At 38.3% G+C, this 26,298-nt stretch overlaps 3 protein-coding genes across 3 annotated transcripts; 1 reads left to right on the forward strand and 2 right to left on the reverse strand.

Moving 5' to 3' along the window:
- The first annotated feature begins 519 nt into the window (after window positions 1-519).
- Window positions 520-3,023, forward strand: LOC138338339 (serine/threonine-protein phosphatase 7 long form homolog). The gene is made up of 5 exons (XM_069289293.1): window positions 520-948; window positions 1,046-1,225; window positions 1,343-1,768; window positions 1,850-2,376; window positions 2,478-3,023. The coding sequence occupies exons 1-4, from the start codon at window positions 520-522 to the stop codon at window positions 2,084-2,086; spliced, it is 1,272 nt and encodes a 423-aa protein (XP_069145394.1). The 3' UTR covers window positions 2,087-2,376; window positions 2,478-3,023.
- A 253-nt stretch (window positions 3,024-3,276) lies between these two features.
- On the reverse strand, window positions 3,277-5,698 carry LOC138338301 (uncharacterized). Its single transcript, XM_069289116.1, has 2 exons — window positions 5,186-5,698; window positions 3,277-5,098 (listed from the first exon to the last, which is right to left on the reverse strand). Exons 1-2 carry the CDS (start codon window positions 5,454-5,456, stop codon window positions 3,354-3,356), a joined length of 2,016 nt encoding a protein of 671 aa, XP_069145217.1. The 5' UTR covers window positions 5,457-5,698; the 3' UTR covers window positions 3,277-3,353.
- Window positions 5,699-6,744: 1,046 nt separating this feature from the next.
- Window positions 6,745-12,150, reverse strand: LOC101245875 (TOM1-like protein 6). The gene is made up of 9 exons (XM_004246267.5): window positions 11,687-12,150; window positions 10,744-10,822; window positions 10,077-10,175; window positions 9,822-9,935; window positions 9,283-9,446; window positions 9,089-9,170; window positions 8,922-9,007; window positions 8,507-8,788; window positions 6,745-8,135 (listed from the first exon to the last, which is right to left on the reverse strand). Exons 1-9 carry the CDS (start codon window positions 11,836-11,838, stop codon window positions 7,076-7,078), a joined length of 2,118 nt encoding a protein of 705 aa, XP_004246315.1. The 5' UTR covers window positions 11,839-12,150; the 3' UTR covers window positions 6,745-7,075.
- Between the last annotated feature and the right edge of the window lie 14,148 nt (window positions 12,151-26,298).

Below are 26,298 nucleotides of genomic sequence, written 5' to 3' on the forward strand. Positions count from 1 at the left end.
TTTTCTAAAGTTTTTAAAAGCATTTTCTTTATAAGGTGAGTTTAAATTTATTTTATTTTTAATTTATTTTATACTTTTATATGATATTGTTGATATATTCAATCGTTTGATACTTATATTAATGTTAATTTTTATTTTTATTTTTTGTGTATAGATATGGATCCATCAAATTTAAACGTACATCCTGGTCCAGTAGAGCATGATGTATTAAAAATTCAAGTTCATCATCGTTCCGAAGGAATTTGGAATGGTAGCATAAAAGAAGAGAGATGTTGCTTATATACGCGTCGTGGTGATATTGAATTTTGGCAACATTTAAAATATCATCCATTACATTCTCGCATCCTTCAATATTTTGAAAATTGTAGATTTAAAGGAATTCTTGATGTTGGATGTGTGCCGTATGACTCCGGATTAATTTCTGCTTTAATTGAAAGGTGGCGTCCGGAAACTCATACTTTTCACATGCGAACTGGCGAGGCTACCATAACTTTACAAGATATTGAAATTTTATTCGGAATGGTAGTAGATGGTAGTCCTATAATTTTAAATGGAGCTGATTCTTTAGGGATTATAGGTAGACAAGAAATGATTTTTCAATTAACAGGATGGTTACTCGATACTAGTTGTTTTTCTGGTGTTAGTAGATTGTCAACATATAAATTGATTGAGTATATCGAAGATTTGGAAGTTATTAACGATAACTCAACTGAGCATGAAGTTCAACAAAGATTTAGATTATATTTATTATGGTTATGTGGTGGACCAATATTTCCGGATAAATCTAATAATAAGATTAATTTGGACATTTTGATTGACATGAGAAATTTAGATTTAATGTCAACTCAAGCATGGGGATCGGCCGCATTATCATATTTGTATAATTGTTTATGCCGTGCGTCAATGAAAAAATCAAATGAAGTTTGTGGATTTCTCTCTTTAGTGCAGGTATACATATTTTTTGATTAAATATTTTTTATATACTAGTAATATACACTTTTAAATTTAAGTGCATTATAAGTAATGGTGAATTTATTTATTGTAGATTTGGGCATGGGAAAGAATTATTCCCCTGCAACCATGGCCAAAACCTCTAAGAACCAATCAATTTGAGGCTTTAACTGCACTTGCACGTAAATGGACGCGACGTAGAAATCATCAAAATGAGGCACGAACTGTAATCGGTGTGATTAGGGATGTACTTGATAATCTAACTGATGAACAGGTATTTAATATTATTAGTATCTTATACTTTTCATATTTTATTTTATTTTAAATAAGAATATTTTTTTTTCTGCCAATGTTGTTTTTATAATTATCTTACTTAATTATTTTTTTATAGTTTATTTGGCAGCCTTATTCGGAAGATGTTATTAATGGATTGCCTGAGTGGTGTCGGTCAGGACAACGTGTCTGGATGGCACAGGTGCCACTGATTTATGGAATTTATCGTGAGTGGCACATGGTTGATCGTGTTGTGAGACAGTTCGGTTATTTACAACATATTTCTGGACCGTGTACCCAATTTTCCGAATATCATTTTAAGCGTGATAAACGATCAAAAATAAAACAAGAAGATATAAATGCATTTAACTATACACAATATTTATGGGAACAACGTCAAAATCGTATATTTCGACCTCCATTTGTAAGTGATCAAACAGATTACTTCCGTTTGTACATGAGGCATACCCGCATGGTCATTGGAAATCCACAACATGTTGTACAAAAAGGGTATCAACACATGGCAGGAAGACATGAGGCATTAGTATGTATATTACATAAATTTCAAATTATTATGTCAATCTTTAATAAATTTTTTTTATTAATATTTGTTTATTCATTATAGGCTAGGGGTCATGAAATGCAGTATCGTCGAGCTCGGATGATTGAAAATGATGAAAATCAATCTAATGAAATGAGACAATATGCAGCGGAAGTCGCTCGTATTTCAATGGAGTCAATGAATGCGGCCTTTCAGGGAACGCGATTGAGCTTTGATCATGATTACAATCCTCCCACTCAATACGATGAACCACCACCAGTACAAGTATCTCGCCGATCACGACAAACAACACCGAGATAGGGTGCTCGTCGAGGTGAAGGACCACTAGTGAAACAGCTGATTTTTCTGCAGGGCCCTCTAACACTAATGTGGCGACTCCCGAGCCTTATTATCCCACATTTGATTTTTCTGTAGGGCCCTCTAACACTAATCCGAATTTTTCTAGTCAGCAAACAGTTGGTTTTGTAACTCCGCAGGTTCCAATATCTGGGTTTGCACAATTTAGTGGTTCTCAATATGGTTTTCAACATGGTATGCGTGAATTTCCGATATATAATTCTCCATTTGGTGGAAGATTGAATTTTTCGAATGTGAGTATAATTATTTTCATACAATTTTTTTAACTTTTTATAATTTTTTTTAATTTTTATTGCATGTTTATTTGATTATATTATGTTATATTGTATTATAGGTAACTGCGTTTGATGATTCAAGATTTAATGCTGGGGCTTCACAAAATTTAGTTCTTAATAGACAAAATCCACCTCGGAGAACATCTAGGCTACACAAATCAACTAGATGTGGAACAGGCAGTCACTATCAAAATGAGGAAGATTTTGAAAATGAAAATGAAAATGAAGATGAGAATGAAGATGTAGAAGATTCGGATTCAGAAGAATAATTTTTTTATGCACCTTTATTCTTAAAGGTTGAAGATTCGAATTTTGAAATATGTAAATTTTGTTGTTTCGTGCAAGTTTGAACAAAGTAATGAGATTATGTTTGAACAAGTTTGCAGGATTTACTTTTCTTTTTGTAATAGGTCAAATCAATACTTTTTATGTTATGTCAAATCAATACTTTTTATATTAGGTCAAATCATTATTTTTTAATAGAGTTCAAATCAGTAATATAATAATAATGTAAAGATATTATACGTACAATATTTAAAATGCACAAGACAAATTAAATTCATGTTAACAAATAAATATAAAAGATATATCATATGTCAAATCAATACTTTTTGTCAACATTTTTGTATGTTTGAACAAGTTTGCAGGATTTACTTTTTTTTTAATCTCAAATCAATACTTTTTGTCAACATTTTTGTATGTTTGAACAAGTTTGCAGGATTTACTTTTTTTTTATCATAAGTCAAATCAATACTTTTTATGTTAGGTCAAATCAATACTTTTTATATTAGGTAAAATCATTATTTTTTACGTACAATATTTAAAATGCACAAGACAAATTAAATTCATGTCAACAAATAAATATAAAAGATATATCATAATATTAATAACAAGATAATAAAAACACATTAACCTTAAAAACATATACAAAATATTTAAAATCGAGTAGGACATCGTGCCTTTGTGTGACCTGTCTCCTTACAAACACTACATTTTCTAGTCATGCGAGCCGGAGCTATATCCATATCATTTTTAAGTCGGCTTCTTCCTTGCGTACCACTTGTCCGCAAATATTCAGTATTTGCAATTAAATTAAAAGGAGCTGGTGGCCAATACATTTCATCACCCACTGGATTAAATGTCTCACTGTATGTTCGTTTGTAATATTTTGCACCGTAGAATTTACTTACATAAGATTTTGGCTCGATTCCGCGAAGTCCACAAAATTTGATGGCATGCGAACAAGGCATATGATAGTTTCTCCATTTTCCACAAGAACATTTCTTACCTTTTGCAATAACCTTGTGGACATTTCCACCTTTACCATCATGAGCAAAAGTAAGAATTTCAAAAACTCCATCACCTGTGTTGTAAGTCATCATATCTGTGTGCCCTTGAGCTCTTTGATAATAATCATTAAATTTTTTATCTATCGCAAGTGGCCATGGCATATTACTTTGAAGTAATGCAATTGCAAGATTGTTTCTTTCGACAAAACGATCAACGAGAGCTTTGAACGTCATTCGAACCATGGCAGTCACAGGAAGCCCCCGAGCTTTTTTCAATAAACCATTATATGACTCAAACACATTTGTCGTCATGGCACCCCATCTACGACCACCATCCTTATACATCGTCCATTTTTCCAAAGGAAATTCATTTAACCATTCATATGCTGCAGGAGACAATGTTTTGATTTGTTGCATCCGTTGCATAAAATTTTTCTCCTGATGCTCAGTAGCAGCCAACCACATTAGATTTTCGAGTTCACTATTTACAAATTTTTTATTAAAATTTGCTTTTAAGTGTCGAACACAAAATCTATGATATGTGTTGGGTGGACTCAACCAATCATAAGATTGAACGCACTGCAAGATTCCTTGATGACGGTCAGAAATAAGATCAATTCCTTGTCGTTCACAAACTACATGTGTCCATAATAACTTGAGAAACCATGACCAAGACTCAAAACTCTCACGTGCAACTAAAGCATATGCAAGTGGAAAAATATTTCCATTCGCATCAATTCCAACTGCAATTAACAATTTGATATCATACAAACCATAAAGATGTGTGCCGTCGATAGAAATGACCGGCCTACAACTTTTGAAACCATCAATGCTCTGTTTAAAAGCCCAAAAAAGAAATTTAAAAATTTGCTCACCTTGCATTGTTGTAGAATGATGCTCCCACTCAATAATAGTGCCTGGATTGAATAATTGTAGTGCAGCCATGTATCGAGGTAATGCCTTAAATGAACTTTCAAAATCACCATAAACCATTCGAAATGCTTTTCTTCGACCTTTTTGTGCTTTTCTGTAACTAGGAGTATAGTGATGTTTTCCTTTGATAATTTCACGGATCATCTTAATATTTATGTCCGGATTTTGCATAACATATGGTATTAATGAAGTGGCAATCATGTTATCATTCAAATTGAAATGATCCTCCTTATAGTTATCTGTAAGACAAGTATGCGGTTCAATCATTTTTCCTGTCTTCCACATACCGCTTGAAATCTCTCTAAACCGAATCATCCAATCACACCCTAACTCATGACGCTTGCAAATAACTTTCCAACTTTTACTTTTGGATTGATCACAAAGAAATTCTTTTTTAATAGCAAGACTATATGCTCTTACTGCAGATTTCATTTGCATCTTATTCATAAATAACATACCTAGTTGCATATACAAATTAAATTAATCAACATGCAATAAATAAATAAATAAACAACTATAAAATATTTAGTTTTCAACAATCGAACCTGACTGGATATGTTTAGGATTGTTTGAATTCCAAAGTGTCGTTCGAATGGAACCGTCATCTCTCGTGTACATAAAATCTTCTGCATTTTCGTCAGTGTGATCTAAGTATGGAATCGCTGTAGAATGATAATTAATACTTTGATCTTCAATGGATGCATTAGGTGCATTATCCACATTATCATCATCGCCGTCATACATATCATCACTGTCTGTTAATTCATGCTCGGAAGGTTCATCATTGTGCAACTCACCAACTCGTTCATCACCCATAACATTATTATTAACAATTTGTGTACAATAACTCACTGCATTTTGAATTTGATCATACCTATAAAAATAATAATATAAATATATTACATATAAGAAAAATAATTTTTAAGAAATAAGAAAACATTACTTTATTTACCTATTAGTTGAATCCGATGAGAAACAATTCAAATGACTGAAATTTTGGCTAGACTCTCCCATAATATTCAAATGTTTTTACCTAAAATTGTTGGTAGATTGGAAGATTGAAAGTAATATGAATATGAAGGATAAGTTCCAATTTATAGAATATATATATATATATATATATATATATATATATATATATATATATATATATATATATATAAAAGTATATAATTTTGTTTTTAAAAAAAATTAAATAATTTTTCTCATTTAATTTTTTATTTAAAAAAATTAATTATTTGAATTCAAATATTATTTAAATCTAAATTTAATATAATATCTTTTTTTTAGAAAGAAAATATATTTACTTATTTTTAATTTTTTAAAAATAATGTATATTTTCTTATAAATTATAAACATAAGTTAACATTTTTAAAAAAAATTTTTATTTAAAAAATTGCTCAGCGATTTAATAACAATTTTTTTTTTAAAAATAAATCGCTGCCTAGGCAGCGATTTATATTGAAAAATATATATTTTTTTTTTATAAATCGCTGCACTGGCATCGATATTTTAAAAAAAAAATTTCTTCATAAATCGCTGCTAGAGCAGCGATATACCTTATTTTTTTTAAAAAAAATAAAATTAGAAAATAATGTTAAATCGCTGCCCTGGCAGCGATTTGTAAGAAGAAACATTTTGAAATCGCTGCTTGAGCAGCGATTTCATTTTTTTATTAAAAAAAAATTTTTTTGGCAAAATCGCTGCCTCAGCAGCGATTTTACTTTTTCAGTTGAAGTAAATCGCTGCGTCGGCAGCGATTTTACCGTTTTGATTTATATAAAATTTTATATACAGTTTTGGAATTTTTGTTAATATTTTCTACCCTTTGAGTTTCGGACTCCTAAATAAAAGTTCTAGCACAACCTCTCACCTTACTATTTGTTCAGCTTCTTTTTACTAAACATTGTCAATTTTTAGTGCTCTGGATCAGAAAAAATAACATAATAATACTCAATATGTGAAGTCCCATTGAGATGCTGTTCTTGTCAATGAAGACATCCAAGAGAGGCCGAGATAAGTGTTGCATTACGGATGAAGTTGCAGATTCATTAGCATTAAGTTTTAAAGATGATCAAATCCTCATTGTGACAGAAGAATAATCTTTGAACAAATGGCAATGTCACCAATTTAAATTATTCGCTGCAAGTATAAAGACAATCCCATAACAAAGAAGGGAGGAAAATCAATCAACTCAATGGTAACTTCAGTAACAGATTTCAAACCTTATCACCCTAAGAGATTATTTAACTGTGGCATAACATAAACACGGATAATGTAACAGCCAACAGCCAGAATTAAAATCAATCTTATAACACTATCCTGCCTGCAAACTCCAAAAAACCAAATCAAGTGAGGGTAGAAAGGGTGGGGAAAGGTCCAATCATGTACATCATATTGACAGCATGGTATAGAAGATGTGCCACAAATGCTTCTCATTTTCGTCCACCAACCATACTTTGGCTGTTAGTTCCTGATAAACCAGAAGATGAGTTGTGTCTTTGATCGCTGTTGCCAAAAACATTAAGATCTTCAAACAGCCTATAAGATGGAATGAAGGTTTTTTGACCAGAAGCAGGAGTTGTCTTGGGGTGGGGATGAACTTGAGTGTCACCATTAATAGCTATACCATTGCTTCCCATATTAGGGAACGAGTTAACATTCTGTATGGGTCTAGTGGCTTGCAAAGACATGGGTGTATTTGTGGCTGCTTGTGGAGTTGGGTACATGTAGGTTGGTCTAGATGTTGTATTGCTCAGATATCCGGGAGTTGCTGCCCAAGGTGGAGGTGGATAAGCAGAGTACTGTGGGAACTGAGTCTGAGTACGTGGTGATAACGGTTGAGACTGAGGATGAAGTTCTTGCTGAGTTCTAGGTTGGTTCAGTTCAGGTTGCACAGGAGATTGTGGAAGCTGTTGTGATGTATGCTGAGACTGTAATGAAGATTCTTGGGGTTGCTGCCGTTGAGGCTGAGTGGATGGTTGGGGTCGGGATTGATGATGAAGTTGTGATTGAGGTTGTTGCTGTGGATGAGGTTGAGGTTGGGACTGGACCTGGGCTTGGGTTGGGTGTTGAAATTGAGGATGAAACTGAGGTTGGCCTTGGTGTTGATATTGAGGATGAAACTGGGGTGGTGACTGATGCTGGGGTTGGGGCTGAGCCCAAGGAGCTACATAACTGTTAAAGCTCTGATCCTGATACCCAATATAAGCTTGAGATGCATATGGATTTCCATGTGTGGTTGAGGCAAGAGGCTCCTGATGCGTGTTTTGAGTAGCTGAAGCAGAATTTTGTGATGTTTCGGGATAAACACTTGATGACAAGGTGAGGCTCAAGAGGTCAATTATGTCTTGTTCTTTCGTGGATGTTGCAGGTGGGTCACGAAGAATTAATGCATTGCTTGCAACAGGATCCAATGGTTCTCCCATAGAATTGCTAGCATTGGCAGAGACCATTCCTTCACTTGTTTGTGCTGCTGGACTTGTTTTTGAATGTCTGCATCAGCACAAGCATGAAAGTCATTAGAGAGGACAAACTACAGCCATAAAACGACCATACAGTCGCAAAAAGTAGTAGTTCTGATTTCCAAAAACTTCAACCAAATCCAACTAAAAGTTAATCTTTCTGCTGAGCACTACCCACCCCCTTATCTTTCCTCTCTTCATACAGATGAACTTTTGGGAAAATCAACATGACAATTAAAAAGTACTCTAACAGTGAGTCAAGCACGACTATTTTGAAATTTCCTTCGCATGGAAGTGTAATAACCTGCTAATCCTGACATCTGTTATATTGCCATGGCTGTACATAAATGCAATGTGGTGCTTACAATTAGGAATAAATGCATCTGTTATCTCCATATTTACCTTCGAGCTAGTTGAGCAAAGTCATCTTCCTCATCTTCCTCTTCATCAATTTGACCTGCGGTTGCTACAAGAACTGGCGCAGAAGGTTTGACATCTGCTATTGGACTGGGTGGCTTAACTTCAACAGGTTTGAGGCTTGGATCATGCATTTCTCTTGCAGAGAAGTTGTCATTTGGGACTTGAGTTGGGAGTGGAGAACCAGAAGCTATTGCATCATGTTTAGCCAGTACAGTTTGGAGGTTGTCATTCAATTCAAGACCCTGGGCAAGAAGTTCTTCATCCCTAGGATAAATCAGAACAAATTTTAACAGAAGAAAATATACTGACAAAAATGAAGGGAAGTAGCACCAGTCTGGTTAACATTTGTATCACCATTTTCCCCATGAACACCACAAGACACGAAAGACAGAATTACCCTGTTGTTGTTAACATTTGCATCAACTTCTTCTGGTTAGAGCGACACCGATCAACAAGATCGGCTATAACTTCATCCTTTACAGCCTAGACAGATAAAAGATAGCAAAGGGTTATAAATTTTTTATTAATGAGGTGCATAAAGGAAGAGTGAAAGTATGTACATACCAAACGATCGCCTGGGGTCACAGCTTGTAGCATATCAGCCAACAGATCAGCAACATCCCTCATAGAATTTATGCTGGACAAGCTGTAAGGCAAAAAGTTAGTTTACAAAAGAAATGAGAGTGCGAATAATAACACAAACCACCATAGTACAGCAACGTACGATCAATAGGTCTGCAAAGGCTATTTTAACTCACCTTAAGTTTCCCACGTCTGCTGCCATTGCCTCGTCAAGTCTTGTTGAGGAATTGTTTGGCATTCCATAACCAGGTTGCGCTTGTCTTGGTGCAGGATGAGTAACAGGAGGAGTAAAGATAGGAGCTGTATCAAATGAACGCTTGGGAAATTCAACACCAGCGCGCTGCCATGATCATGACAACAAGATGGTTACTAGAAAAGATAATTCAATACAAAATGTTTAAGCATGGGATTTGAGTCCTTGGACAAGGTTTCTTTTGAAAGAAAGTGACACCCCACCCACCACATAGGGGAGAAAAACAACAAACAAAAGAACCAAAAAGAAAACATCCGAACAATTCCATTAAAAATATCAAAACACAGAAATGAACTGCATAAATCCCTTTCCCAACTGATTGTTGGAGGAAGAGATCATCTATCTCAAAGGTAATATTTCAAGCCAACAAATCAATGTCATTACAAGTATCTCAATGAAATCACAAGCCTACTAACACATTAAAATGATTTTGAACTAAAACGTCACATCTTAGTTACTAACCCTCAATTCTTCATAAGCCCAATAATACTGGGGATACTTTCCTCCAGGGCCACCAAATGCTTCTTGCCAAGAGTCCAGTAGTACTAGCACTTTATCTCTCACATGCATATCAGTCTGCAAAACCATCAAAAAAGTGGCAGAGTATTAAAATAAAAGGTCAAGAAAGTATGCCATATAATATCAAATGCAAATTCAGCTTGAGATGATACATGCATCTAATCAGAAAGAACTGAAGTATTTTGAACAAAAACTTGCCTTCTTCTTTACAATTTTGACCATGTCTTGCAGTATAGTTCTTTCAGTAATTTGAAAATGCACATTATCACCACAGTTCTTCACCATTGTCTCCATAAGCTGTAGGCAGAAGGGCAAGAAGAAGAATCATTAGAACCACCAAAAGTTAGCGCAGCTTGACAACCTTAAAAAGAGATTGGATATCAATACTAGGTAAAATGAAATACTATTCTGCCTAGTTCTAATTTAGTCAATAATATGGCCCTCAGTTTTCATAGGCAAAAAGCGTCCAAAAACACTCCAGGTCTATTGGGACTATAAGTACAATATAAGTGTGGGCTTCATTTAAAAAGGTGCAACGAAGAAAAAAATGTAATACAAGAATTAAGTAACAACTAAACAAAAAGAAACTTCATTCATAATGATTTTCTTAACTATCATAAATATCTTATTTCATAATTATTGTTTATTACAACTCTGTTGAGGATAGAACTTGTAGGCAATGAGGCAAACACCATAGTGCCTTATGTACACTGAGGCGCAACCTAAATGAGGTGAGGTGTAGCGCTTACCCTGTTCTTCAAGGCATACATATAGAGCCTCTAATACCAGTGATGGACCAAATTGCTAATGAAATTTTACTTAACTGTAAATTATATAAATAAACGAGAGGTTCCAACAAACGTACTGTTAAAGCGAGTAGCTGAACTTTGGGGTTCTTGTGCTGCAACCTCTTTTTCACAGCTTTGACGACATCTTTTGCCAACCTGTATAGAGTAGGGAGAATTAAATCAAACCTTAAATTATTTTCCACTTAGCTCTATGCATGTAGTTCACAACAACTTCAAAAGCAATGGAGAATGGAGCACAGTAACTGAAACTAGGAAGACAATACAACACATCATTGGATCCGATGTTCGTCAGAGTCCTTTAATTAAGTTTGATGTTCAAAGAACCAATTATCGAGAATCCCTACTTTCCTTGAAATATATTTAGTACTTCCATGAAATGAGAATAAGTAGTTTGTAAATCCTTATAAGATAATAGCTCACCACCTAGAAAAATCTAAACACGAATAAGAAACAATTAAGAACTGGCTCCCCTTGATAATTCTTAGATACAACTGAAAATCCATTCCTGGTTGCTATAAACTGTATACCCATGTGTAGCTGGGTAATTCAACAACTTAGAACCTAAAAAGGTGTTACTTTTCTTCTTCATATTCCCTAACATTCAAAAGCTCCCCAAAGGCAAATGGAACACAGTAAAAAATCAAAATAAAGTTCACTTCTAGTCTGATAAGACTTTAAAACTATCAGAATTTAGAAATAAGCAAAGAAAGAAAATCCCAATACAAAAATAACCCTAATTTCTATTGTCTTAAAAGAAACCCAAACATGAATCAATAACCTCAAACAAAACTGACTTCAGAAAGAAAAAAAAACCTTTTTCCATTAACAATCAAGAAAACACAGAAACAAAAACCCACCATAAAACTTACAAGAAACACAGAAAAAGTTGAACCCCATATAAAAAAAAAAAGTCAACTTTCCCCATTTCACCATAAAAACAACAACAACAAAGAAGTAGAGAAAAAGGGGTTTTACTAATTATGTAAAGAAACAATTTACCATTGGTTAGAATTGATTGTATCACAAATATCAATATTCATCGTCCAATCAGGACCTATCAAGAACTCGCTCGTTGCCTTCTCAACACGAACAGCAGCTGATGATGATGATGATGAAGACGAAGAAGAAGTTGCACCCAATGATGAAATCATTTTTTTTTTGAAAAAACTCCAAAAAAAAAAAAAAAAAACCTTTACAGCAAAATCTCTTTTGAGGTTTGTTAATTTCTTGGGAAAATATTTAAATTGTATATTTTCCGAGAAAAACTAGGGAATTTTGGTTATTTTGTTCGTATATTATGGTGGGTGTTTGGTTTCTCCTTTTCTCTTTCCGGGAATTTCGTCTTCTTTTCCTTCCACCTTTTTCCTCTTCTCAATTATCACATTTCTTCGCTCTGGAAAAGGTCTCTCTTTTACTTGCGATAAATCACGCGCTATTGTAGCAAGTTATACACACGCGTCTATATTTGCTAAATGGTCCCCCTATTATATTTATATATTACCCCTTTCTATCTTTTTTTTTGGGTTCCGGGTGAGACTCGTAGATACCGGAGGAAAAAATTATTTCGATAAAATGATAAAAATAAGGCCAAAGTCATATGCGGCCATTCAAACTTGTCCCGATTATTCATTTAGACACCTCAACTAGACGTACTACCTATTGAACACTTCAACCATTCTGAATTTGAACCATTTGAACATTTTTTCGAGAATAAACAAAAAAAGAGGGTGTGTGAAATACACTTGCGCTGACATGTCAATTTGACCAATTAAATAATGACATGTGTTATTTTTTAATCCAAAAAATTATTTAAACATTATATTATAAAGTAAAAAAATTTAAGAAATTATTTTAAAGTAAAAAAAATGAAAAAAAAAAACAAAACTTAAACACCACTTCCCTGACCCTTCAACCGGAACAAAAAATACATTTCCTCTAACTCCATTAATGGTGACCCTCCCCTCCCCTCCTTGTACAGTTCCATCTTTAACCCAACAATTTTTTTTTCATCAGCTTTTTTATTAATTATAATTGTTTACTTCATCTCGTTTTTTAGGTAGAGAAAGATGGGCAAAAAAATCTCTCCGAAAAAATTTATAAATGAAACAAAATGTTAAGAATTTTAAAACCATTAGAATGGTGGGGGGAAGAAGATAAACACTAAGACTAAGAATTTTGAAATCATTAGAATGGTGGGGGAAGAAGATAACCATTGGTGTATGGGTATGGGGGTTGGGTTGGGATTGATACGAATAGGGAAGAAGAAGAACTGTTCTTCTTCTTTTTTTGTTAATTTTTTTTAAAAAAATTAACTTAGGGGTATAAAGGGTATAAATTAAGAAAAAAAATATTATTTTTAATAAATTCACGCGCTCAAGGAAAGTGAATTACACGTTTTTGTCATGTCAGCATTTTGTGTCTAATAGGAATGACTTTTGAACAAATAAAGTGTTCAATTGGCACAAGGATTAGTTGAGGTGTCTAAATGAATTATGCGGACAACTTCGAGTGGCTGGAGATGACTTAGGCCTAAAAATAATATAGTTTTAGAAATTTTCTATATAAATATATGGTTTATCAATATTACAAATATATCTAAGATAATTTAGTGAAATATGATTTTTATTGTGTTTTTTTTTTGTTAAAAAATTGAAATCTAGTTAAAATTCATCTCTAGTTTATCTTATTACATTCAAAAAATTTGATGTTGTCACAACGATGGATCTCCTTGAATGCATGTGGAATGATCTCTTTTGAATTCACACAATGTTTTACTCATTTGGTATTTCATTTCTAATTTTGTGTCAACTTTAAATGAGAAGCCATTTTTGGATATAATTTCAATAATTTTTTTATTTTTTATTTATAGTTTATTCTTTTACATCCATGAATGATTTTGGTAAAGATACAATGAATAATATTTGATTATTAAGAAATAATGAACATCATGTATGATGAACTTGTTTTTATAACGAGCATTGAATTCTTAAATTTATTTTAGAATGAATCATTTGTCTCTCTCTCTCTCTCTCTCTCTATATATATATATATATATATATTACAATGAATAACCACATATACATTGTACTCTATGTATAATTAATTCATTTTTTTATATGAATTGTTGAATTCTTGAATTGATTTTACAATGAATTATTTAACAAAAAAGCATGTTACAATGAACATACATAACATTGTATTTTATGTGTAATGAATTAATTTTTTTACATCAATTCAATAAATATGATATATATTTAGTAAGATATAATAATTTTGATGTTTTTCTTATAGTTTATGCATAATAATTTTTTTTCGTAAATCCAATAAATATGACACGTAATTTAATAAGATAATAATAATTATGATATAATCAAAATTAACTTCATTGAATCTCTAAACCCTCTTTAAATTAATAAATCTTAATTTCTCAATTAAATGATATACTATAAAAAAAAAATTCATGGCACCATTTATATTAATTTAGATAGAATTTACTATATATTTTAATGATGAAATAAATTAGAATTGTACATGATATATCAAAATTGTAAGAATCATCCATGTAATCAAAAAAAGATCCTATATAAAACGTTTGATATGAACATGTCAAAGCCAAATAAACATAGGACCAACACTATTCAATGATCCTTTTCCATTTTAGATAAAACACTTTTGAAATTTTAAAATTCTTTTACATCAGAATTCAAATTAGCTAATATTGTAACAAAATGAGATTTCAAAGAGATACTGTAATTCAATTTAAAATATTAAGCTAATTACTATACATAGTAACTGCTTGTTATAGTATATAATCGTTTCTGATATATGAAAACTAAAAATAGAAGACAATTTTTTTATTACAAATTTAACACCATAGAAGTGTTGCTCTATTATTATTATGAGAAAAAAGTATACAATGAATTAGAGACAGAATTATCCATATCGGAACCTCTCAACTGTCTCAATACTCATATAAGTAAGATATAACATTTGCAATGCACTTTTTTTAAAAAAGAATTCCTGCAAACAACTCAACTCTAGTTATCTATGAAGTCCTTAAGTTCAACATGGACGTTGAGACAATATCCTGGACGCCCCAAAGTATATACTGAAATGAAAATAGGGCTCTCCGGAATGCAAGGAGGACTCACTAAAACTCTCAAATAGAAAGTGCAAAGTGATCTCAACGAAGCCCTTTTGATGATCTTGAACACCAATATCTGCATCATAAAAAAATGTAGCTCGAATGACATCAGTATACTAAATGAACGAGTATGTAATGAAGTTGAAAAATGACATAATGAAAGGACCGTAATAGATAAAAATATGTACTCAACAGAATGTAAAAAAATAAAGGAGTGAAATCGTTGAAACTTTAGAAATACTTACTCATCTCTAAACTCAACATATTACGTGATAAGATAAAATACACTTTTAATTCTAATTAGGAGATTTTCTAACCGACAACCATCACTATGAGCAATGTGATGATACAACGTGTCGTCCACATTGTTTAAATTGTTCTATACCTTGCTAGAATATAAAATATCTCAACTAATAGATCCACTAATGCTCTACTCAAAAGCAATAAGGTTTCGTCTAAAAACTATAATTCTTTACTCATGTTGGCTACATAGCTTATGAGGAATGTGAATTGTCTGAACTCATTCTCATATCGGTGTTCAACGCTACTTCCAATAAATATACACTCATTCTCATATGTATAAAACATATTCATATGTATAAAACATATTCTTTCTCAATTTGAGACAATTACTCAAAATATCCTTTTTAAAAATGTGACTGTGACATATCTCTAAATTCATCAACTTAAAAAAATTGTTTTTTCAATGTAAAAAATGATACAATTAGGACTACTTAATTCCCTTACACTCTTAGTCAAATCATTTTGAGAACTCCTTCTCAAAACTGATTTTTGTTCTCCTTACAAATCAATTTAAAGACAACATTTACTTGACAACATTTTCAAATTTAACTATACAGTAGGATTCATGGTGAAGTATAGACATGAACCAATAACATCAAGCATCTCAATATACTGATAGATAACTCAACACTCTCGAAATAAGAACTCATAACTCAATAATATAACTTGTCCCAAGAATATTTAAAGTCTAGGATAAAATCTTAAATGACTCTTTTACTAAATTTAGACATATATATGGTGTGAGGACGAACTAGCCAAACACTATGATAGCCTTACATATCTGAAATGATGCCCTAAGGCTACCCCTGAACGTAAACAGCCTAGGATCACGAGTGACTCTAACCCTGAGCTGGCATATCATAAGCATACTAAAAGATTACAGAATAAATAAATATACTATGCGGAAGCTTAAACAATGATAACTAAAAGTGAGGAATACCCAAAACTGAACAAAGCATACTAGCAATAACATAATCTAAACCGAATATAAATGCTAAAATTTACTAAAGGCTAAGCTAAATCCACTAATCAAGTACTAATCCTGAACATGATGTACTGAGACTGAATGTTGAAATATAACTGAAGACCTAATCAAATGCACTCAAGCCTGAATGTGGGAGCTACTATTAATCGACATAAAACAACGTAAGCTAAATAAGGAGTGTGATGTATATGCCCCATCGAGAGGACCAAATTCTTGCTAGGGTTATAAATGTATGACTATTCTAAGCATACACCCCATCGAGATAACCCAATATACCTTACCAAGGGTATAACTGATACGCTCAAACTTACTTCTCAAATGAGAAGTAAAGAGGTCGCGTCAAGTAAATAACCCAACTAGTGAGGTTGGGATCGTTCCCACGAGGAAAATAGTCTAGACTTAACTTCAACTTGTTATTACTATTGTTCGGTTGATGACTTCCTTAGAAAGTAGAAACATAAAAAGGGGGGTTCTATCTCTAAATAAGTGAAAATAAACAACGAACTTGAAAGAGACACTTAACAGATTTTAATTTTGGGTTTTAATCAATTAATCAAAGTAACTAGGGTTTACGTGTTCCCCACAGGTTCATAACTTGATAATTCTAACTATAACAATTCTTTCCTAGTATCTTGCATGCAAAGTGATAAGTTATGTATTTCTAAATCCTTGGTCCGGCATCTAGAAAATCTCACTCCGCACCTTGGTCCGGCTACGTGTGTTGCTTTCCTAACCCTTATCTTTACCTCATATTAAGCATCGTATTCGATATTTGACTAAGTTATTACCTCGTACCAATCAATACTAGCCTATTAGATAGTATACACTAAATCTATGTTAATAATTCTTTTCCTATTATCTACCTCCTTGGTCCGGCAAGTAGCTTAAGGCGAGTTCTAACGTTGATCATCCGTTAAAAAGACTTCTAAGCGAAAGAATTATTAATACATGCAAGACACTATTCTAGAATTGTTATTTTAGCTAGGGTTTATCTCATTATTTGCCTATGGTTCCCACAACCCTAGTTATGGAGTTTAGTTACTCATAGTCATAAACACAATATTCAAATATGTTAAACAAGAATTCATGTACTTACTTCAATGAGAAAGAATAAAGTCTGAAAATTTGCTTGATTAATCACCAAAAATCACTTGTAAGAATCTCCAAAAAATCAAACACTAATACACAAAGTCTAATAATATGATGTCTAATCTCCCAAAGTCTAACCTCAAAAATGAGGTTTTTCGAACTATTTATAAAAAAATAAAAACCTAATTACACAAGGATTCTAATTACTGGAAATCTGCCAAAACGCGGCTGGGTCGACGGACCACGCGACGGACCGTCGTGGTCGCAACGGACCGTCGTGGACTCCGTCTTCCCATACTTGGTGCAATTTCTTCGGTTGCTTTCTTCATTCCCCTCGACGGCAAGTGTGACGGACCGTCATAGGCACAACGGTCCGTCGAGGGTCTTCATTTCAAAATACTTCAACTCTTGGAATCTGGGTACTGGGATCACTTCTCTGATCTTCACGACGAACCTGCAAGACGGACCGTCATAGCCATTACGGACCGTCACAAGCTTCCTAATCCCACACTTGGTCAGACTTCCGCATCTTCCTTCAGCAGCTTCTCTACGCTGCCACCTACGGACCGTCACAGGCACGACGGACCGTCATAAGCTCCGTAGGTGGTCTCTTCTGCATTTTTTCGCTCAAAATCTCCGCTTTCAGCTCTGGACAGATTTCCTGCAAAACAAAGAGAAACTTATATCAAAATTAGCACAAAAAAGGCTTTTGGACACACTAAACTTAAGGAAAAAGTATTAATTATACCATGAAACCACGGTATATCAACACCCTCAACTTAAATTCGTTGTTTGTCCTCAAGCGACGCACTATGACTCACTACACAATCTTTGTACAATAGTATTCATGTTTTATCCTTTGCAATCATTTGGCTATCAATCCTGATTAATCTCATCAAATCTATGCATGCTATCACTATTAGATTTGAATTTTGTGGGATTCGAACATGACACAAACTCACCATGAACTAACAACTATCCTCTTCAATTTCTCACCGAGGTGCTAACAATTCCGGTATCGCAACTAGTGTCCTCACTTTAGAACAAAATCCTCATTTTTCACACAATGATTTCAGTTTGAGTATAAGGATTACATTTCAATAATCGCTCTCAGAACAAAGTCACACTCATTCATACCTATTGCCATAAGCTTGCCCTTATTTTCACTGCCTTAAGTTCGCTATACAACCCTTAGGATCACGATAGGACTTTTTTAGCTTGTAACGTAGGTTCAGAGTCAGGTAGGGTATATTTAAGTATACTTTAGTGACTTTTTTCCCTCCTTGACATATCGGCTAAACCTTCCACTTTCTATCACTTTATCTCCCAGTTTCTCCCATTCTTTCACCTTGCTATTTTCCCTTCTTTCTTCATTTGTGTAAGTGACTCTTTTCTTTTCTTGTTTGTAATTCTTGAATATTTCTCTTTTTCTTTCCTTTTCTTTCAACGAGTTCTTGAGTCACTTTACTTTTGTTCTTTCTCTCTCTTTGTTCTTTCAACCCCACTTTCCAGAATATTCCTCAAAACAGCCACCCTCAACTCATGGCTTTGCCATGAGTCAAGGTACACAATACCCAAAGTCGGGTCAGGGCCATAACGAAGGTTGTTTATGCATTAGCCACCCTCAACTTATGCTTTTGGCATAAGCTGAGGTGCACATGTCCAAGGAGGGACCAGGGCCAACATATTGTTCCCAGAAAAGATCAGTTGGGGTGAAAAAGAAAGGTCTAATTTTAAGCTCAAATTATTTGGATCAAAGAAGGATAAATTTCATTTGGTTTCTTTTATTTAGGCTAGAAATGGGCTATCTTGAATAAGGGCCTATGATTCTTTCCTAATTGTCTGTTATAGCTTACTTTTAGCAAGACTAACCAGGTAAGTTCTAGCTCAGTCCCAATAGTGGACTATTCAATTTTCCTCACACTCACTTGACATCTCATCACTATACTAGATTATCAGACACCTAGTTCGACTTGAAGATTTAGGGTAATGCAATGGTGTAACTCTATTTCATGTTTAGAGCCACACAATTATCAGTTACTACGCATAGTCATGCATCATTTTCCAGTTTTATCAGGATATCATTTTAGCCATCATGCTTCAGAGTTAAACTATGTACAAAAGATATAACGTGCCGGTTCAACAGAAAAAGTAATCAGTCCTTTGGGGAAAAAGAACACAGGCAAGAAAACCCCAAAAGAGGACAGTGAGTTGGGCTACTCAGACTTCACCCTAACACTCACTTTCCATTTACCCCACCCCAACAAAAAAACATGCAATTATCCCTAATGCATAAAAAAATCTAAAGATTAGAGGGGTAGGTGAAGCAAACCTGTGGCGCATAGCGCCGTCGATCAGCAACCTGGTGGGTCCGGTTTCCCGAAACCCACATCCTCTGCAGGACACCCTCAGTGGTGTCCTCAGCAATCTGGACACCCTCAGTGGTGTCCTCAGCCACAACCGCACCATTAGTAGTGCCTCCTGCTGTCTCTACAGTGCTGGAGCTAGACGCCCCAGCCGCTATCTGCGATGCTTTGATTTGGTGTGCCTCCGCCTCAGCAAGTGAGGCTCTCCTTGCGGCCTCCATCTCTCGGCACTCCTTCTTCCTTGCTCGCGCCTCATCCTTTGATCGACTCCTACGCCTCTTGGCACTCTCTCGAGGGGAAGGTGGGGGAATTTCTGAAGTAGCAAACAGGGCAGCCAATACAGTGTCCTCAGTAGGCTCGACAGGCTCTGGCACTCTCACCTCTAGGATCGTGTCGATGTCTGCACGAAGACTGTCGATTGCAGCCTGAAGAGTCGACACATCTACTGGAGGGGCTGGGCGGGCTAACACTCTCAAACTCAAATGCATCTAGGCGCTGGTTAACCTCAGCAATCTTCCGCTCGGTAAACTGCTGCATCTTCCTCTCTATACGCACCTCAGACTCAGTAATCGACTTCTGCATCCACGGCTGGATATGATGCAGAAGAGTGGCCATTTGTGCCTCCAGTTTTTGGACCCTAGCAAGCGGGACCAGTGTCGGTAGAGGGGATGTGCGAGAGGAGCTCGGGGCTGGGCTACTACCCGGGATAGACTCGACCGAGGTAGTGTCAGTGGACGCTTATGTAGCGGTGCGGGCCTGGGCCACTGTATCCGCAAGATCATCAGCAAGTGGTGGCAGCTCTGGACGGGGCCCTCGACGTGGGGCCAACTCATTGTCCTCGTCTCTGATGAGGCCGACGTTAACGGTGCCCTGCGGGTCTTCAACTGATCTATGTGCCATATGGGCACACCTGCAGTCCTGCAAAGGGCAAAAATCATACACGGGAAGGGGTAGGTAGTAGAGACCTTGAATGCCCTCTCGTGCATGACTGCCTGGAGAAGCCATGCGAAGTCGACCTGGAATCCGGCTATCATCGCCGCTATCAACACTGCTCGATCCCAAGTGACGATGTTATCAGCAGTTGTGGGGGAAAGGCAGTGACGGACGAGCAGCTACAAGAACTTCGCGACGAACGTGAGGTTGACCTTCTTGATGGCCCCCTTCGGCTCAGTGACCCAATCTGCACCCTCTCTGTCGACTGATAGGTTCAGGGCCATCCACCTCTTGGTGGTCTCTCTCAGTGCCTGCTCGCGCAAGAACTGGCCATCCTTCACTATCTGCCAGCGGTAGTCAAACTCGGCAGTGTGAGGAGTCCGCGTAGCATCTGCACTCTCGCCGTATAAGAACCGGCGGATAGCTGGCAGGGAAATGTCAACCTGCACGCCCCGGACTCGAACCTGCTCCAGTGGGGCCTGTTTAGTGGGAGCAGCCCGCCTATCGATCTGTGATCGGAGAGTCGCTACGTAGGATGCGTAGAACTCTCAGACCATTTTCTCGCTGTATCATCCCAACGGACGGGCTGTCCACTCTAAGTGATGCCTAGTGAATAGGTTGTGGATTTCCGGCATCGATGGGAGACTCCCTGTGAGTACCCGCCGCTCCAAGGTGAGTGTCCGATTCATTACTCCTTTATCAGTCAGGAATTTGGCGTCAGAATAAACTTGAAACTGGCCTTCGACACACCACCGGTTTGGCTGGTCAGAGGCTGGGGTGGGGAACTGGGCTGGTGCGCCGAATGTAGAGTCTGAACTGTCAGCCTAATCAGACGAGGCCGACGCTGCAACAGTGCCGGGTGCGGGAACCTCAGCAGAGCCGGAAGCTTCCTCGGACCATGATACTCCTAAGGAGCCAGACGCTCCTTCCTCATTTGTGGCTGACTTAGAGGGTGTGCCGGTCAGTGTGCGCTCCTCATCAGACTGGGAGGCAGTGACTACGCCGGACGCCACCGTCTTGGGTGTGGCTCTAAGAGCACGTGCAGCACGGGAAGGTGCGGAAGTGCTTGGGGGCACATATTCAGGGTCCCGCTCATCATCAGAGCCGATGATCAAGCGTGCAGACGGGGCAACAGACTTGGATCGCCCGCGTGCGTAGGTTCGGTCTTGCTTGGGTGCCATAGTAGATAGTACCTGCAAAGGATCACTATTAGTACGAGTAGTGGAAAACAAGACAGGCAAGCCCATACGACATAAAACATTTAAAATAGTGTGTTAGTGATAGTGAAATTGTATCACACGACGGGCTAGATGACGGCTCGTCGTGGATATGACGGACCGTCATGAGGTCCGTCGTGTTGTACTTGGTCTATGTATATATAAAGAACCCTGAAGGAGGGGTCTCTGACCATCATGACGGTCAAGCAGGACAGATCGTCGATGGTACGACGGTCCGTCATAAGAGTCCGTCGTAGGACACTTAGGAAATGTTAGGAGACCCTTATTAGAGGGGTCTCTGACCATCATGACGGTCGTGCAGGACGGTCCGTCGTTGGTACGACGGTCCGTCGTAAGAGTCTGTCGTGGGACACTTAGAAAATGTTGGGAGACCCTTATCAGAGGGGTCTCTGACCATCATGACGGTCGTGCAGGACGGACAGTCGAGGGGACGACGGTCCGTCGTAGGACACTTGGAAAATTTAGAGAGACCCTTAGAAACAGGGTCTCTAACAACCAGAATGGTTGTACAGGACGGACCGTCGTGAAGACAACGGTCCATCACAGGCGTCGTTGGGACAGGGTGCTAGGTCTTTTGATACAGACCCTATGACGGTCCGTCGTGTGTGCGACGGTCCGTCATCGGGGTCTCGTTCTGAGTAGCAGTGTTAGAACTGGGGGTACCATATTGTGACGTCCCGCCATCCATTCAGGCCGAACGCCACCCAATGAGGCAGCCAGCAGGCGCAGGGGAGCAGGCTGACCAAGCAGGTCAGCAGCCAAGGGGGACTGCAGCAGCTGAAGAGGCAGCAGTTTCAGCTGTTATGGCAGTTACAGCCGGTTCAGCTGTTACACTTGTTAGTGGGGCGGCTGTTACAGAAGTTACAAGTCTTTGGGAGGCTTGTGGAGATCATGGGGCAGACTAGGAGCATCTTGGAGTCCTTTTTGGAAGACTTAGAAGCTTGTCTTGTAGGCATAGTCTTAGGAACTTGTACAGTTTATTTACTAACTCTTAGGCAGCATTAGAGTAGTATAAATAGTAGATTACTTTACTTGTAAAGCATCCAATTATTTTCAAGTAATAGAAGTTCCTTCTTCCAAAGTTCTGTCTTACTTCTTATTTTCTTAGCGATCGGAGTTTTAGGCTTACTAGAGTTTGCAAGAACGTGCAAGAGTCGTGAGTAAACCGTCTAGTGCCGCACGGAACATAGTTCGAATCAAAAAGTCCGTGACAGTTGGTATCAGAGCACTGGTTTATCGTAGGAAAATGACGAACGGAGGAAACAGTGGCGGCACCCCCAACGTTCAGGGAGGAAAGAAGAACAAAAAGGGAAAGAACAAGAAGGGCAATGAACCCAGTCTGCCCAACCCTCCACCGGGCGACCTGCCAGCAGGCAGTCTGCCATCAGGCGACCTGCCATCAGGCAGTGTCCCCTCGGGCGACCTACCATCAGGCAGTGTTCCACCAGGAGGTTTACCATCAAGCGATCTGCCAACAAATGACCCTCCAACAGGCGATGGACAGACATCTTTCCAGGAGAATACAGATGTGGAAAGTGAAGACGACGTCAGCGACGACGTTATAGACGTCACTGTTGGACATGAATGGATTGCCAGCGTTGAGAGGGCAAGACTTGGTGTTGAGATTTTGGGGCAGCGCTTGAATGGTTTGGACAGCGATGTTAAAAACCTTGAAGAAAATTCCCTTGAAGAAGTTAACATCATCCGGAAGGAGTTGGATCTACGCAAGCGGACTGAATTGGAGTTGAAGGAGTCCATTACTTCCTTAGAGTTCAGGTTGTTGGATGCCACCACAATGATCCAGACCCTGAAGAACAAGGTAGTAGCCCTCGAAGAGGAGAGGGAGGTTGCAGCAACAGCATCACTTGGCCAGGAGAGGGAGACCAGGGTCGAGGTTCCCAAGCCACCAACATTCAAGGTTGTCCGAGACGCCCTAGAGGTAGGCAATTTCTTATGGCACTTGGAAAATTTTTTCAGGTGTAATCGGGTCAGGAGCGATGCAAGCAAGATCAACACTGCCGTGTTGTATCTTTCCGACGTAGCCATGTTGTGATGGAAACGCAAAGATGCCGAGATCAAGAGGGGCACACGCACCATCGACACATGGGAACAATTCCTTGAGGAATTCAAGAAAGCTTTCTTCCCCAACAATGCTATTTATGAGATGAAGCGCAAACTTCGGGAGTTGAAGCAGACGGGAAGTATTAGGGCCTATGTGAAAGAGTTCACAATCTTGACCCTCCAGATTCCCCAACTCACGGAAGATGACATGCTGTTCACTTTCATGGACGGGCTGCAGAATTGGGCGAGGACCGAGTTAGAGCGGCGTCAAGTAAAAACCATCGATGAGGCCATCACTCAAGCCGAGACCTTGACAGACTTCAAACATGATCGTTTGGACAAGGCGAAGGGCAAGGAGGCAAGGGGCAGTCAAGCTAAAGGCGGGGGAGACCGTGGCCGAGGCAGAGAACCGTCGGCACAACCCAAGCAGCAAGACACACCCAAGTCCGATGGCAAACGGTTCGAGCGCCGGAAGTTCTCGGAGAAGCGGACGCAGTCCAGTAGAGGAGACGGGTGCTATATATGTGGCGGACCACACGGTTACGCTAGGTGCCCAGAGATGAAGAGCCTTGGTGCCATCGTCCGTGAGCGGAAGGAAAAGGAGGCACAAGACAAGGCGAAACCGGCAGACACCACTCAATTGGGCATGGTTGGAATCTGTGGTGCCATAGCAAAGCAGGCTGACAACCCGGGGGATTTCAGCACACAATATGTGGATATCTCCATCAATGGGCAAGCAGTTCGGGCCATGGTAGATTCCGGGGCTGAGGCTAACATCATGACCAAGGCGGCGGCGGAGAAATTGGGACTGAAAATTGTTCCAAGTAACAATCGCCTCAAGACAGTCAACGCCCCACCAACTCCCGTGTGTGGAATTGCTCATGGGGTCGGCATCACTTTAGGACGGTGGAAAGGTAAGACAAACTTTACCGTAGCTCCTTTGGATATATCCGATGTCATTCTTAGGCAGGAATTCTTTCAATGTTGCCACACGATGATCGATCCCTACCTTCAACAACTCATGGTGATGGAGGGGGAAGGGTCTTGTATGGTGCCTCTTATTAGGGTGCCGAAGAAAGATGGATATGCCCAACTGTCGGCCATGCAGATTGTGAAGGGCCTGAAGAAAGGAGCGCCAACCTTTTTAGCCACCATCGCAAGTTCGAGTGAAGACCATGGTGCTATGCAGCCACTGCCACCTATTATAGAATCTGTTTTGCAGGAAAACAGTAATGTGATGCCGGAGGAGCTGCCGAAGACACTACCTCCAAGGCGCGAGGTAGATCACATGATTGAGTTGGAGGCGGGAGCCAAGCCACCTGCGCTTGCACCTTATCGCATGGCTCCACCCGAATTAGAAGAACTGAGGAAGCAATTGAAGGAGCTCCTCGAAGCAGGTCATATTCGTCCATCCAAGGCACCCTATGGAGCGCCGGTGCTGTTTCAGAAGAAGAAAGACGGGTCGATGCGCTTATGCATTGACTACAGGGCACTCAACAAGATCACAATTCGGAACAAGTATCCAATCCCGCTGATCGCAGATTTGTTCGATCGTCTTGGAGAGGCCAAATACTTCACCAAGATGGACCTCCAGAAAGGCTACTATCAAGTGCGCATTGCAGAGGGGGATGAGCCAAAGACAGCATGTGTGACCAGGTATGGAGCATTCGAATGGTTGGTGATGCCCTTCGGCTTAACCAATGCACCTGCCACATTTTGCACGCTGATGAACGAGATTTTGCATCCCTACTTGGACCAGTTCGTAGTGGTGTACTTAGATGACATAGTCGTCTATAGTAGCACTTTGCAGGAGCATGTAGAGCACTTGAAGAAGGTCTTCAAAGTTTTGCGGGAAAATCAGCTCTATGTCAAGCGGGAGAAGTGCGAGTTCGCCCAACCAAAGATACATTTCTTGGGCCATGTGATCAGCCAAGGTGAGCTTCGTATGGACGAGGCAAAGGTAAAGGCGATCCAAGATTGGGAAGCGCCTACAAAAATGACCGAGCTACGTTCTTTTCTTGGACTTGCTAATTATTATCGCAGGTTCGTCAGCGGGTACTCCGCTATTGCTGCACCACTGACCGAGCTGCTGAAGAAGAACAGGCCTTGGTTGTGGAGCGAGGAGTGCGAGGAAGCATTCGAGGGTCTTAAGGCTGCGGTTACTAAAGAGCCAGTCTTGATGCTGCCTGATTTCACCAAGACCTTCGAAATCCATACGGATGTTTCTGATTTTGCCATTGGGGGAGTCTTGATGCAGGAGAAGCACCCCATAGCATTCGAAAGCCGGAAGCTGAATGAAGCGGAACGACGGTACACTGTGCAGGAGAAGGAGATGACAGCCATTGTGCATTGTCTACGCACATGGAGGCATTATCTATTAGGCTCCAAATTTGTAGTAAAAACTGACAATGTTGCCACTAGCTATTTTCAGTCGCAGAAGAAGATCACACCAAAGCAGGCTCGTTGGCAGGATTTCTTAGCTGAATTTGACT

The sequence above is a fragment of the Solanum lycopersicum genome, chromosome 9 (assembly GCF_036512215.1).
Source record: "Solanum lycopersicum chromosome 9, SLM_r2.1".
In the NCBI taxonomy this organism is placed as follows: domain Eukaryota; kingdom Viridiplantae; phylum Streptophyta; class Magnoliopsida; order Solanales; family Solanaceae; genus Solanum; species Solanum lycopersicum.

Excerpts from the sequence above, each read along its gene's own strand:
- LOC138338339 (XM_069289293.1), top strand. The coding sequence starts at position 520 with ATGGTAGTAGATGGTAGTCCTATAATTTTAAATGGAGCTGATTCTTTA. Across the intron at positions 949-1,045 it reads GATTTCTCTCTTTAGTGCAG|ATTTGGGCATGGGAAAGAAT; the intron begins GTATACATATTT and ends TATTTATTGTAG. Across the intron at positions 1,226-1,342 it reads ATAATCTAACTGATGAACAG|TTTATTTGGCAGCCTTATTC; the intron begins GTATTTAATATT and ends ATTTTTTTATAG.
- LOC138338301 (XM_069289116.1), bottom strand. The coding sequence starts at position 5,456 with ATGGGTGATGAACGAGTTGGTGAGTTGCACAATGATGAACCTTCCGAG. Across the intron at positions 5,099-5,185 it reads TCCTAAACATATCCAGTCAG|GTATGTTATTTATGAATAAG; the intron begins GTTCGATTGTTG and ends ATATGCAACTAG.
- LOC101245875 (XM_004246267.5), bottom strand. The coding sequence starts at position 11,838 with ATGATTTCATCATTGGGTGCAACTTCTTCTTCGTCTTCATCATCATCA. Across the intron at positions 10,823-11,686 it reads ACAATCAATTCTAACCAATG|GTTGGCAAAAGATGTCGTCA; the intron begins GTAAATTGTTTC and ends TACTCTATACAG. Across the intron at positions 8,789-8,921 it reads CAAATGTTAACAACAACAGG|GGATGAAGAACTTCTTGCCC; the intron begins GTAATTCTGTCT and ends GATTTATCCTAG.